The sequence below is a fragment of the Perna viridis genome, chromosome 1, assembly GCF_037379345.1.
Source record: "Perna viridis isolate PV_CMFRI_1.1 ecotype Kerala chromosome 1, ASM3737934v1, whole genome shotgun sequence".
In the NCBI taxonomy this organism is placed as follows: domain Eukaryota; kingdom Metazoa; phylum Mollusca; class Bivalvia; order Mytilida; family Mytilidae; genus Perna; species Perna viridis.
In genome coordinates, this window is record NC_142445.1 from 43,011,166 (window position 1) to 43,026,240 (window position 15,075).

The following is a 15,075-nucleotide window of genomic DNA, read 5'->3' on the forward strand; positions in this document are numbered from 1 at the left end:
AACGTGTCGTGAGGGGACATGGAAATGCTGGGCGTCCATCAATCCGTCCATGTTTTCTGCACTTTTTTTGTTATGCATTTACCAAATTAATCTGTTTTTGGTATGTGGCCTTATTATGAAGAGTTACAGATTCAGTTCGACTTTGATTATGGTTGAATGATTTTTACGGAAGTTACAGCCCTTGGGCTGAGAAAATTTAAGTGAATTTACAGTTTTCTGCACTTTTCTTTGTAATGCTTTCACCAATTGATTTTAGATTTTGTATATAGTCTTACTGTGAAAAGTTACAGATTGAGTTTGACTTTGGTTAGGGTTGATTGATTTTTTTGGAAGTTATGGCCCATGGACTTAGAAAATTTCAGTGAATTTAAAGTTTTCCTCATTTTTTTTCGTGGGGGAATTGGAAAGCTGTTCTTTTATTATATTTGTTAACTCATCTGCCAAAGGCCATGTGAGCTATTGCCATCACTTGGCTTCTGTCATTGTCATCTGTCGTTGTTAACAATTTTTCCAAACTCTTCTCTTCTGCTACATGACCAATTTGAACAAAACATGATATGAATGTTTCTTTTGGTATCCTGCATATTACTGATGTGGGGAATTATGATCTCCAAAACCTCTAGGTTTAGCCAAATTCTTACATGGATTAAACTGTTCAGCATGATGAGATCTGTTTGTGGTCAGATTTTTTGATGTTTTTTTTGTTTTTTTAGCTATCTTTCAAAAATCTCTTCAGACACTACTTGACCAATCAGAACCAAACGTGGTATGAATGTTTCTTGGGTATCTTGCATAGATCTGAAGTGGGGAATTTTGATCCATCGAAAAACATGGCTACCATTACTAAAAATAGAACATAGGGGTCAGATAGTAGTTTTTCGCATATATTTCCACACTGTAAGTTAAGCCAAATTCTGTCATGCAGAGATCAAGTAATGGTCTTTTCACACAGAGAAAGCAAGAATTATTTGATCTCTGCATCACTGGATTTGCTCAGAAATTTTTCAATAGACTGTTAGGAAAATGAGTTGAATGCCCTTGAAACGATCATTTTCAGTGCATTTCAATTTCAATTTCAACTCAAATTACCAAAGTGATTCTGATGGTGTGAATAGTCACATTAAACTTTCAAAACAGTGTTTTTTTTCATACCATGTTTCACAAACTGCCTTTCAGAGATAAGTATTACCTTCGTATGTCTCAGAGCAATAATTAATTCTTTAGGACCATTTACATTTCAACCCCCTACTATATTAAGCCACTAAATATTTTTAAGTGCAGTGAAACCTGTCTAAAGTGAACCCCTTTTGAGCTGAGAGATTTGTTTGGTAAAGGCAGGTGTTTGCTTTATACTGGTACGAAAAGGGTTGAAAATGATACAAAAGGGTCTAAAAAAATGTATGTTTTACGCTGGTTACTGGTTTATATCGTGTTGGATTTAGACATGTTCACTGTATATTAAATGTCAGTCTCTGTAAGAACCAAGCAGTGGGTGAAAAAACATGGTATGAAAAGTTTAATTTGACTATTTGCACCATCAGAAACAATAAAAAAAAAGACAGGATTTTCCAGATCATTTGGTAAATTGAGTTATAATTTCATTGAATTGCACTGAAAATGTTGATTTCAAGGACTGATAACTCTGTCAAAAATGTTCAATCGACAAATTTCTGAGCAAATCCGGTGATGCAGAGATCAAATAATGTTTTTTTTTTTTTCAAATAGAAAAGGCATCCTTGAGTGCATCTATGGGTTGTTGACAAGTATGTTTCTGATTTTTCTCATTTCGCCTAATTCCTACAAAATTTTACCCTTATAAGTACAATTATGATGATATGGGAGGAGGTCTAATAAAAGACTACTTGTATTCCAGATGATACCCTTGACAGGAGAATAAATATAGATATGGACGGGCAGCAGTTGGAAAAGATATATGATGATCTTCCTAGAACTAAAGAAACTTTCAGTATACGACAATCACAGTTAGAACTGGAAGAAGTTCTGGGTAATTTATGGCAAAATTATACATTAGTGAATGAAATGTCAAAAGAACATCAAAAACAGTTATCAACCACATGGAATAAAGAAGCATTTTTAAAACCTGGAATTTCAAATATTCAGTAGAAAACATAATGGGTAAATGCCAGCTAGATATCTACTCACTCCTACATGTACTTTGAAAGTACTTTTATTCCAAACCACGAAATTTGGTTCCCAACAATAGGAAGATTTTCCATTGATGTGTATCCTGAAAACTTTAAAACCATGAATTAGAGAATCCACGAACTTGTATTTCCTCTGTTATCCACGAAAATTGGTATTCATGAATTAAGGTACTTTCACAGTATACAGTTATTTTTGTATACAAACTACAGCTATAAATATATTGAAATTTAAAATAAGATAAGTCTGATTTCATGAATTGGTTATGCTAGTAGATGAAATATTTGAAAGTATTTGTGGAATTGACTTGACCATATTGATTTTACATGCAATAATTATATCTTCTCTCTTTGTGGTCATTAGCAGTGGGCATCTAAATATTACCTATGTTCTGAATGGATGAACTGAAACTACATGTAACATATTACTTTTTTTTTTCTCCAGGATCTGGTCAATTTGGATCTGTACAAAAAGGATTCTGTACCCTCAGGAAAGAGGGAAGAGTTCCAGTGGCTGTCAAGAAACTAAAGAGTGATGACAAATCAGCAGAGGATGAGGTAATCCAGTAATAATGTAATCCTCCTACTGTTATAATCTGCAGGATTTTTCATAGTTTTTATCCTCTTTTCACCTCCAACTGCTTGTTTACAGAAGTAATGTACAAGATTACGTTTTTACATGACAGCAATTTTATGGTTACAATTTGTTTATGATGTTGGTTTTGTTGGCATCTTTCTCTTTGTTGTCAGTATTTTGTTTCTGTTATGTAACTTTACTTGTGGTCAACTAAATGTCATTTTTTTTTCATTTATTGTTAATTGCTGCTATAGGAAGTTTACTTCTTAAAATAGGGGCACTGACCTCTACTATCCTGCAATAAGGGGCTAAGGGGGTACATTTATTGTTTATTTAAAATTGATGTGGAAGGTTTATTTCTCATTCAATTTTTACAGTTCTTTTTTAGCTCACCTGGCCTAAAAGGCCATGTGAGCTTTTGTCATGGCTACTCCCAAAATTATATTCATTATGGTCCCTCGCCAAAAACATATTGGCTGTTACTAAAAATAGAACATTGGAGTATCACCATATAGTTTTGTTTATATCTCAAAGACCATCACAGATAGAAGAAATCTGTGACATCTTATGCTCTTTGGCTGGAAGAGATCTATCTTCCTTGGGAAGCCAGTAGGTTAAATGAACAGCTAGACAAGTTTGTTTCTTAGTTTCCAAACCTAGATGCTTTAATCCCTGATACCTTTTCTTTGAGTTGGAATGATTATTTAGCTTACATTTTTCCTCTTTTCTGTATTATCATCATTCTACTTATTTTTAAAAATTCAAGATAATCGATTTACTAATTTTGGAGTTACTGGTATTACTCTTTTTTTTTTGCTAATTTTACCTTTTTTGTCTGTTCTTGCCTATAATTTAGAAAACCAAAGCAGATTGATGGTAATTGTGAATTGATAAAACATTCAGTATTTTAATATTTATTTTTTTTAAGCAAATTACAGAAAATTTTGTTGACACTTAGTGGAATTATGGCCCTAGAAAGTGTCTGACTATTTTCTCTGTTTTTGCCTGGTATTAACAATAGCAGATTGATGAGCAATGCAAATTTTTAAAAAGTAAAGATCCATGAATGGTGCAAATTTTGGAGAAAAAAATTAACGATTCTTTGCACTTTTAGCATGTTATTCATTTCACATGATTAGAATGATGATTAATGTTTAAATGTTCAGTATCAGGATAAATATCATCTGTGAAAATTTGATCAAAGGTGAATTTGACCATTTTTAGTTTACGCATGTATTACATTTTTTAAGCTTCATATAGATTGGACATATGTTATAAGTAAATTCAGTTGCTGTCCAAATTCAAATTTCTATACAAATGGGGGTACACTTATGACAACAACTTGTGCAACTTTATGTTGAAATATTAAATTTGACTGATTTTAATTATCAGAAAAGCTTCACTGAACACACTGATTTTATGATTTTGACAAAAAAATATTCGTTATTGATTCCTTCTTTTAAATGCTGTTGTTATTGTTCTTTGTCACATTTATAAACGCCAACTTTAATGTCTGATGTCAACCAAAATTACAAATAATCAAATTTTGAATTTAAACCTGACTAACTTCTTTCCTTTTAATGCTAAATGTCAGTCCTTGTAGGAATAAGGCAGTAGGTGAAACATGGTATGAAAAAAACCATCATTTTGATAGTGTAGTTTGACTATTTGCACCATCGGAATCAAGGAAAACAAACAAGATGTTCCATATCGTGCTGGATCACTGAGCTACAATTTCATTGAAATGCACTGAAAATGAATATTTCAAGGGCAGATAACTTTGTTGAAAAATTTCTGAGTAAAGCCAGTGATGCAGAGATTATATAGTATTATTATCAAACAGAGAAAGTATCCTTGAGTGATATTACATTGTTAGATCCATGGGTTTTTGACATGCATGTTTCTGATTTTTCCCATTTTGCCTGATTCTTACAAACACTTATACTTAATATTTAAGCCAAATTTCATGTTGTAGAAGCATTCTATTTTCTTTCACTTTTACATTTATATGTTTGTAGATGATGAAAGAAGCTGATTTAATGAGAAATCTATCCCATCCTAGAATTGTTCGTATGATAGGTATGTATCAACTAGTGAGTGAGTTCATTCCTCTATGTCATGATCTGATACATATTACGATTCTAAGCTGATGATCTGATTTATATTGTGATTTTTACAGATAGATCATATTTGTGTTATTTCCATTCAGTTTCAACAATGCATTTACAAGTTTCACAAAGAGTCAAATTGGAATATTGCAAAATATCAACTCATTTAATTAATTTTGTCATAATGATGTTGGAGTTAAGTAATGGGAGTTGATATTTTATGATATTCAACTTTCACAAGTTATGAAACCCTTTTCTCTATGATTTGGAATATTTTGGCTACATGACATTCGACGTCTGTCTTGACGGATATTCTAGCGATTGAGTACGTCTAGGATGTCACCGATGGTGTCAGTAGAACAATGTTAGAAACGTCACAAGATTGCTTTCTTCCAATCAGGTTTTTAAGTAAATGATACACATCCAAACAACAACCAATCACCACAGTGAATTCCTATCACATCCTCCATTGTATTGCAAGTATGTAGCCATTCCAACAGTAGATAAAATGACCAAATCTTTGTGAGACAAAAATGACAGTTTCATTGAATCTTACACGTTTTCACACTTCAGATAAAATTGTTTCAGCTTTAAATTTTGAGCTGTCATTATTCTGTCATAAATCATGAGCCCTTACTATCTAATAATTGATTATTTGTCCATGAGAATTTGACAAATTGATTTTGAATGTGGTTTATGTAGCTTTATATAGATGGGGAATACATTGTAAACAGTTTTGATTGCTATAGATATTAACTTCATGTAGGAGTGGAGGTATACCTAAATGTATTAATTTTTGCAGTTGCTAATTTTCCCGGATTCTGTCAAGTGAGCATATTTGCGTGTATCAATTCTCACGGTTTCAAAAAAAATGATTAGTGTTAAAAATCAACTTCGTGTGTACTATTTTTTCGCAGTTCTCTATCCAGTGCAAAAATTGTGAAAAATTAGTATGTTTACAGTGCCTAACACAAAAATGATTGCAACTTCATGTTTGTTCTTTGTAAATTAGTTTTTGTGAAGACTTCAGACTGAATAGTATTTATTTCGATTGACATTAAACTGTGTTTTATATTTCAGGTTTATGTAGAGCTGACTGTATCATGTTAGTTATAGAATTATGTCCATGTGGTCCATTAAATTCATATCTATCAAAGCACAAGTAAGTCATATATATATATTTAAGTTGTGATTGTTGAGATTCTTTTTGCTTAGCACAGTATGGCAAATCAAGGTAAATATCTTAATTTTTCATTTTTCCTAGATTTTCATTAAATTGATAGTTAGATAGGTTTGTCTTTAAAATTATTTATTATCCTCCACTCAGATGTGATCAGGGACAATAACATTGTCTAAACCATTTAAAACCATCAGGGATTTTTTTTGTATGTGTTTATTGAAACTGCAGTGGATATGGATACTGAGGCAGTGCTAAGAGGGAAAATAAATTTCAGAAATTTTACAATAAAGTAATGTGTTGTAACTTCCTTTTGTTCACTAGTTTTTATACCCCCACAAACAAAGTTTGGTGGGGATAACAGGAATCACCTTGTCTCTTCATATATCTGTCCGTCTGTGCATCCTTTGTCCATCCATCTGTCCACATTTCTTGTAATTGTAACTCCTCCTAAACCACTCAACTGATTTTGATGAAATTTAATAGGAAGGTTGGGTATCGTATGTAGATATGCATAAAGGAATATAGTTTCTGTTGAAGGGCTTCTAAGAGAGATAATATAAATTAAGGGGTTTACCAGTTAAAACCTCATAAGTGCAACTCCTCCTGAACTGTACAAGGGATTTGCTTATATTTTAGATATCATATGTAGATGTGCATAAAGGAATATAATTACTGTCGGACGACTCCAAAGGGAGATGATCCAAATTAAGCATTTTACATGGTAAAACCTTGTAAGCACCATTTCTCCTAAAGCACTCAAGGGATTTTGATGAAATTTTATAAGATGGTTGGGTATCAAATGCAGATATGCATGGAGGAATAGTATAACTATTGGATGGTGCCAAAGGGAGATAATCCAACAAGCATTATACCTTTAAGTCCATTTGAACTGGAAGTATTCTCTTTATGAGCTTGCTCACAGTATTTCTATTTTTTTTTATCTTTAGCCTATTATTTTAGTTCATTATTACAGTTTTTTCATTATTTAGAATATTGTAAAAATGTAATATGTTATCATTATAATAATTGAAATCTGGTTGATTTTATTGCCATTTCTGAACTTAGATGATTCCTTAATTACAAATGCATTCAATGATTTCTCAGCATGCAGTATATTTGCTGATATCATGTGATGTTTTTGCCAGTATTTACAATTTTTACATTTATTGCTTTAAACAGAGAATTAAAACAATCTGCAATAGTAAATCTGATGTGGCAGGTAGCCCAAGGGATGAGTTATCTACATTCTAAAAACTATGTGCATAGGGACTTAGCTGCTAGAAATGTACTGTTGGTGTCTGATTGCTCTGCTAAAATAAGTGACTTTGGAATGTCTAAAGCTCTCAATATTGGCAATGATTATTACAAGGTTAGTGTGCAATGAGATAGTTTACTTCTTGGATTTTGCTTAAATGTACTTTTACACCTGGGGTTTCACTTTGTGGACTTCATATTTTTTTTATAACTTTTACTGAACCATGAAAATTAGTATACCAAAATGAATGGTGTTTTTTTAGCATTAAAATTAATGAAGACATTCAAATTGCAACTTTCTCAGGTGATGTATTGCTTCAACATACATGCATTACATCATGTCAGATGCAAGTTTAATCTTTGTATTACGTAGCACAAAAATGACCATGATTGTTGACTTTCTATGCATATTTGTACATATTCAGTTGTAGACTATTTATTTGTTCATTCAAATATATTAACCCATAATACTGAGTAGAAATATGTGATATGTCCTTGAAATCAATTTCCTTACATTCCAAAAGTTTGGTTGATTATGTAGAAGTAAAAAAATGGAAATCACAAGAGTGGGTCCCCCAAAGATCAGTTAGTCTTCCCCCCTTTTCAGACTTTCTGGATATTCAGCTGTAATACATCCAGTACACTGAATTAATTTGGTTTTTATATCATTTTAAATTGACCCATGCTTTAGTAAGTGAAAACAAACGAAAAGTGTAAGTAGTAAACATCTGAGACTACAACTAACCTCATACAGTTGCTTGTAACTTTATCACTGTATCAACATTTATAGGCCCAGGAAGCTGGTAAATGGCCATTAAAATGGTATGCCCCAGAATGCGTTTATTATTGGAAGTTTGATTCCAAGTCTGATGTATGGAGCTATGGTGTAACCCTATGGGAAGCAACGTCATATGGTGAAAAGCCTTACAGAGTAAGTTGTTAATAACTTTGATAAATCAAAACCCTTTTGTGTTAAAATTTCAAATCTCTCTTTGTAAGCGATCGATTGTCATACTTCCAAAGTCAAGATAGTTCTTTGGAAAATCGTCAAGAATCAGCAATGTGTGTGTGTATGGTGGATCTCCAAAAGGACCTTAGATCAGAGATTTTAGGAAGTAGTTTTTTGGAATGTTCATATTAGGATAGTAATTTTTAATTGGAAGTCTACCTCTGATCATCTATAAAATTTTGAGCCTGTGTTGAGACATTTTAGAATAAAACATTCAAGACTAGAAACAATGTTCTGCTTCTCTGATATGTCAAATATATTTTACTCAGTTAAACTCACTTACAAACAACTAACTTTCAATAATTTTAATGATTTTTTTGTGATGATAGCTGTCATAGATTTCACAATACCCATATTGTACTGTTCCAGGTGGTGACTTTAATAAGTCATACAGTTTTTTTTCTTTAAGAAATTGAAATAATTGTGATGTACAAAATAACATGAACCTGCGGACAAAGCTTAACATTCTACCTAAACACAATAGAAGAAATGGTATTGTGTATCAAACACATAATATGACTTTCCCAGGAAGACAAAAATTTTAAAATCAAGGACTATTATATTGAAATACAGCTAAAATAATGTTTTAGTCATTTTGAACACCCCAGTTGTAACAATGTAACTTCAATAATCATTAATTTTTAACTAAGTTCCCCTCCCAAAAAAAAGTGGTCCCCTTGACTGATTTCTGCGAAAATCAATCCCATTCAAGTTTTTATTGCTATCTAACATTTACGGAAGTTTGAAGGAAATTGGTAAAAAAGATGATGTTGTCTCAAGGTTATAACAATCTATAATGAATGGACTAACTTACTGATGGATGGGTCTAATATGTTATACTTTCACAACTTGTTGTATTGGGTTTTATAATTATAACAAGTATAAAATAACAGTATGTTCCGACGCTACATTATAACAAAAAAAAAAAAAACGAAGTTAAATGCTTAAAAATGATAGAATTACACTTTAAAAAAAAAATGTCATGACAGGATATGTAAGGTATCTAGATTTCCTGCTTTATAGACTTTGTAAGTTACTTTTTTTCAGAAAATGAAGGGAAATGAGATCTTAAAATTCCTAGTGGATGAGGATAGAAGATTACATAAGCCAGAATTCTGTGATGAAGAAGTATATCAGATAATGTTGAAATGCTGGGAATATGAGTAAGTGTCTATAGTTTATTACTATAGGTTGAGGTATTTTTGTTGTAGTTTTATTTTGATTTATTTGCTTTACTTGGAAGTGCTAATATTTAACACACATGCATGTGATCAGTTAAAAAGCCAGTGTATTTTGATACATAAAAAAACGTTTAAGAATTATACTTTTTATGCAACTGCAAACATTTTGCTGTCGTATTTAGTTTCATGCTGTTGTTGTTGTCCGTAGACACTCCCATGTCCTTCAATAACTTAGGTATAACTGTATAGATCTTTATTAATTTTTACCAGAAGGTGCCTACTACAACAGGAAGTCTTGGATTATTTTTGGAGTTGTGACTTGAACTGATTAGGAATTAAGGGACAAAAAAGGGGCCAAAAACAGGCTTATGTATTATACACATACAATGACTAGAGTTAATGTGAATAAATCTCTGTTGTACTCAAAGTGTTATACCACAAGAGGAATGATGGGATTGATTTTTGGGATTATGACTTGAACCATTTAGAAATTAGGACCAAAAAAGGACCAAGAACAATCCTTTCCATCAGCCCATCTGTCTATCAGTTACACTTTTGTATCAAGTTTTTCAGTGTTTATCGGAGGGAATGCTTGGATATTTGGTATATGGCTGTTGCGTAATGACTTTTACAGTGTCTCTCTCCTTTTCAGATTCCTCCCTCATTTACTACCTGATTACGGACTGACTTCTGAATTTCTAAACAGATTTCTCAGCTTCTATATGAGGAATGATTAGATATTTAGTCTATTGCTTTTGCATGATGACTTGTACTATGTCTCCTCCTTAAAGGCTCTTCACTCATCTACTTCCTGTTTACTGATTGCCTCTGTGTCTCCCTTTCCAGGTTGTGTGGGGGTATTCTTACCATGACATAGCGGGTAACCTTTTGTTAAATTTTTAATGATAGAAATCAGGTCAAATTAAGGAAATGTTTAAGATGAAATTAATTTTTTTTAAGTTTCATTCTATATTGAAATCATATTCTGTTTCAAACATTTAATCATGATCCAAATTCTGAACTGTCTTAGGCATGAATGTAGTGTCTGTATTTACCCCAGCTTTTCAGGGTTGACCACTGTGGTTGTATCATGCTGCACCATACAAAGCATTTTATTATTTCATTTTATTTGCACATTTATTTTAAATAGCAGTATTTGAAAATATGGAGATATCAATTGTTAAATGCAAATTGGCAAATTGAGTCTACTGGTGCCATGTATGTAAAGCAGTAAACAGATATTTGCCACTATCAAATCTTGATTGACAATGGCAAATGAATGAAATGTATGTTGTTATCCAATGAAATTCAAATAAATATGCATTAATAGAAGTCTTATTATTCTGAAAGGACCTTAATTATACACACCAAACTTAAACATGCATAATTTTGATAGAGAATGGGTACAGTTTGAGAAGAAAAGTTTTTTTTTAAATTATAAACAAACATAGAGTCATCTGAGTTATGACATGATTGGATATGATTTTTTTTTAATTTTCATGGAAGAACAAGGACTAAAAACTGAAAAATTAGAACTTTTCTAATTGGGTCACTTGTTAAAAAAAGTGATAGAAGAGATGGATATGCTATTTTTACTAGGTATGTGTCAATGGCTCAGGTGTTTTTTCAGTGTTTTCCAAAATCTCAGGCTTTGTATACAAACCTCTTACTGTAAATTTGTATACTTAGTAATTACATTTTCTGTACACTGGCAAATATTGTTCATGTGAATCAAGCTTCACATAAAGTTCATGTGAATTTCACATGAATTTTATTTGATTTTCATGTGAACTTCACATCAAATTTATTTGATTTTCATGTGAAATTCAAAAAACGTGAATCATGGCTTGATTACAAACCTTGTTTACTTGATTCAAGTGAAAATAATCATGTGTAATTTGTGTGATAGTCGTGTGAAATAAATTTGCAAGTGTAATGAATAAATTACTATATTTAATAACATATTTAAAATTTAAAAAATAAAAAAAAAGCAATCAAAATGTGCTATTTGATTTTAGCAATTAACAGTGTCTTTAAATGTCATTACTTTTTCTCTTGTAGAAAAAAAGAAAGACCAGGGTTTGAAGAAATAGAAGCTAAAATGAAACATCAGTATCAACGTCTATGTAGCATGCACAGATAAAGTATTCCGGAAACTGGTGATCCATTCCTATACATAAGCATTCCTGCCATTTTATGATGGAACAGTATATTGTCAAGTATCTCATTTAGTGTATTTCTCCCGAATTGTTATGTTACATATTTTCGTGTATTTATTTGTTGTATTTATTATAGATATTTTTATTGACATAATTTTAGAATCATATTTAAAACATGTTCGGTAGCCACATGTTTTGGAACTTTTATTTTTATAGTTCTAATTTGCTATGCTGGTGCTACAAGTTTCTTTGGTATGCTATTTCACCACAATTTCCTTCATATTTGTTAAATATTTTTTTTAATAGATCAATGTAAATTGCATATTTTGTCTTTTCAGACTAATGTTCTATTGTTCATTCCTCTTTTAAAGAAGTTTAGATGTACATGTTTGTAGGTTTTTCTATCTACATTGTATATATATATATATATGTCACAATTTTTTACGGTTGCATCATTACTACATAAAAAATATCAATTTACCATATTTTTTTTTAAACATAAAGGTACTTCAAATTAAACAAAACTAAATTTTACTTCTCTGCTGAACAGGTTTGTATATACTTGTAGTGGTCCTTCTGTCAGTTTTTCTGGATAATAGTTTGAAAACTGCTCTACCAAATCTTTAAATTTTAATCATGATGTTAATTGCATTTATAGTTTTATAGAGTTATGTCCGTTGAACTTTAAGTTTGACTGTAGGATTGCTTTATACCACAACATTTCAACCAATGATTATATGTTAAATGAACAGATCTAATATCTTGTAATAATAAAATTTTAGATGTAAGGTCTTTCTGATTGGTTGAAATGTTTTGTTTATCATCTCATAGATGTAATTTTACCATGTGATTGTAACGTCAGATGATCACTGATTTACTAAATAAATTTTGAAATAAAGATAAAATTAAATCGAACTACTGAAGTATTTTTTATGTCTATTTGAAATAACCTCAATGCATGTGGTGCACAATAGAAAATAACTCACTACACAAGTTATTTGGTGTGAAACACATTTAAAATTATTTCTTCATTGACTGAAAAAAAATATCACAAACATTCCTAAAGTAAATAGCAAAATGTTAATTTTTTATCATAGATGTAGTCAATTTAAAATGATACATTTATACTTGATTTGTGATTTCTTGTCCAAAATGATATATAGAAGAACTTGTTTTAAGTGCAAGTTTTTGTATGAAACAGGTGAAATGGGGAAAATCAGAAAAATGCATGTCAAAACCCCTCCAATTTTATAATTTCACTCAATGATGCTCTCACTATTTATAAAGATCATTTTTTGATCTTTGCATCATTGAATTTGCTTCGAAAGTTGAAAAATGAGGTTTTTGACGGAGTTATCTGGCCTTGAAATGTTCATTGCATTCCAATACTGAAAATCTTGTTTTTTTCCCCTTGAATAGTCAAATTAAACTTTCAAAATGGTGTTTATTATACAATGTTTCACCCACTGCCTGCTTTTTACAGAGACACTTAACATTTTAAACTTCAGTAATGGTATAAATTCTTGTATTTTAACAGTGAGCGATTAATTTATATATACACTGTATATCTTGTACATTTTCGTAAATAGCTTTGTAGATGCATAATATTTGAAGTTCCATCTTTTAGTGTTGAGCAACAACAGGAAAATTAACCTGCTTGAGTGTGTGGTTGCCTGTTTACTTAATTGAAACATGTACTTGAAAAAGAACAAATGAAATATGGGTTAGATAGATGTTTTTTGTAAATAATTTGGTGCTTTGATGCACAGATTTTTATTTTACTTTGTTTGAAAGTGTGTTAGTAAGTTGACTACCTTCATTTTTTCAATTTCAGTCTCTAGAAACCTTTAGCCATTAAAACAGATTATTGATTATCAAGGTTAGATATTTGTTACATGTTGATAAACCTATCAGCAATGCTTCAGTGCTAACTAATGCATATGAGAATGTCTTTTCCTCTTTCATTGTGTTAAATACTGTACTCATATTAGTTTTCATGGTTGCTAATTTTGGTAGATTCTGTCATGTAAACATTTGTGATTTCAAAAACTGATAAGCGTTATATTGTTTTAAAAAAAAATTTAGGGGTACTATTTTCCATGTTTTTCTGTCAATTGTGAAAATAGCGAAAATGATTACACTGTGAAAATGAATACATTAACAGTAATGTATTTTTCTTTTTATAACTATTGAGCATACAGATGACCTCACCCAATGTGAAGTGTCAAGTGGAAGCTAATTAGCTATTTTCTAATGGTAATTTTCACATTTTTATATAAATAAGATTAATGAAGTTTTTAAAATAGAAGTAAAGTGATGATACATGTAATCATTCCGAAACTTTTTGTAACAAAAATTTGTGATTTTTCTCAGATATTGCATCAACTGAATAAAATAAATTCTAAATTTTTGCGAATAAATGTGATCTGATTTAATTAATTGTTAGTATTCGGTTTAGATTTTTATGTTCAAAAAAATATTGAGTAGCACTCCAGATAAGAATCATGCAAAATGTGATTCATCGTTGGAAAGCCTACATATTTTTATTTTTGATATTTTGTTTAAAATTTTATAGTAAACAGAAATTAACATGTGGCTTAGGAGATAAAAATTTATAGACTGTACTACAGAATTCAAAAGTAAGGGAAATAACTCTGTAAATGACACTAAAGCACAATCATAGCTATTAAATTTTTAATGTGGATTATCACTTAAGAGCAGTCAGATTAGCATGAATGATAGTACATTCATCATTTAGACCCTAAAAACAACTTAATAACAAAAATAAAAATGTGTAGCCTTTTTTTTGGGTGTATTACATATATTACAGAATTTGCATGATTCTTCCTAAGACTGCTACTTAAAGCCTTATATACATGTTCCTTGCAGTTTTGCGAGCTAAATACTACTTGTTATGTTTGAATAGTTTTGATAAATGATATGATAAATCTTCAATAAATCAAGTTTTTAACCAAATGGTTGACTTTATTTTCAAGGCCTGACATACCTACAACTAGAAAAAAATGTCTTCCTCATTCATGATGTCAAACTTCTTTCAATGAGTTGGTGTTATATTGGAATCACTTTGTCTGATGATCAGTCCAAATTCAATCACAAATATCTCTGCTTCCAATGGAAGGATTGATTTTTTGGTATGAAGCTTTATAAAGATGGAGGCATAGATTTTACTAAATTCAAATTAAAAATGTAATGTCATGATTTAAGCAGTAATGTAGCATTTTCTCCTTTTCTACACAAGTACTCTAAAGTAAAATATAGCAAGTATTTCATGATACTTACATCAGATTGCAATACATGGACTAGTTGGTCACAAAAATGTTAAAAACAATGTCATTTTTCCATATCCATGTATTGCTACATGTCCCATCATATACACCATATTAATTATAATCATTCTGATTACCTTTAGATTTATTGCATAACT

The 15,075-nt window shown here is 30.8% G+C and overlaps 1 protein-coding gene across 2 annotated transcripts in view; it reads left to right on the forward strand.

Annotated features, from left to right (window-relative positions):
• LOC148628862 (tyrosine-protein kinase SYK-like) overlaps nt 1–14,606 on the forward strand; it is a 28,098-nt gene extending 13,492 nt beyond the window's left edge. For both annotated transcript variants that reach the window (XM_088595996.1, XM_088596004.1), the window contains 8 exons: nt 1,874–2,005; nt 2,608–2,720; nt 4,758–4,818; nt 5,928–6,009; nt 7,207–7,396; nt 8,072–8,212; nt 9,338–9,453; nt 11,533–14,606. In XM_088595996.1, the coding sequence (XP_088452122.1) occupies nt 1,874–2,005; nt 2,608–2,720; nt 4,758–4,818; nt 5,928–6,009; nt 7,207–7,396; nt 8,072–8,212; nt 9,338–9,453; nt 11,533–11,614 (917 nt within the window). In that variant the 3' untranslated portion in view covers nt 11,615–14,606. The remainder of the gene's footprint in view (nt 1–1,873; nt 2,006–2,607; nt 2,721–4,757; nt 4,819–5,927; nt 6,010–7,206; nt 7,397–8,071; nt 8,213–9,337; nt 9,454–11,532) is intronic.
• The last annotated feature ends 469 nt before the right edge of the window (nt 14,607–15,075 follow it).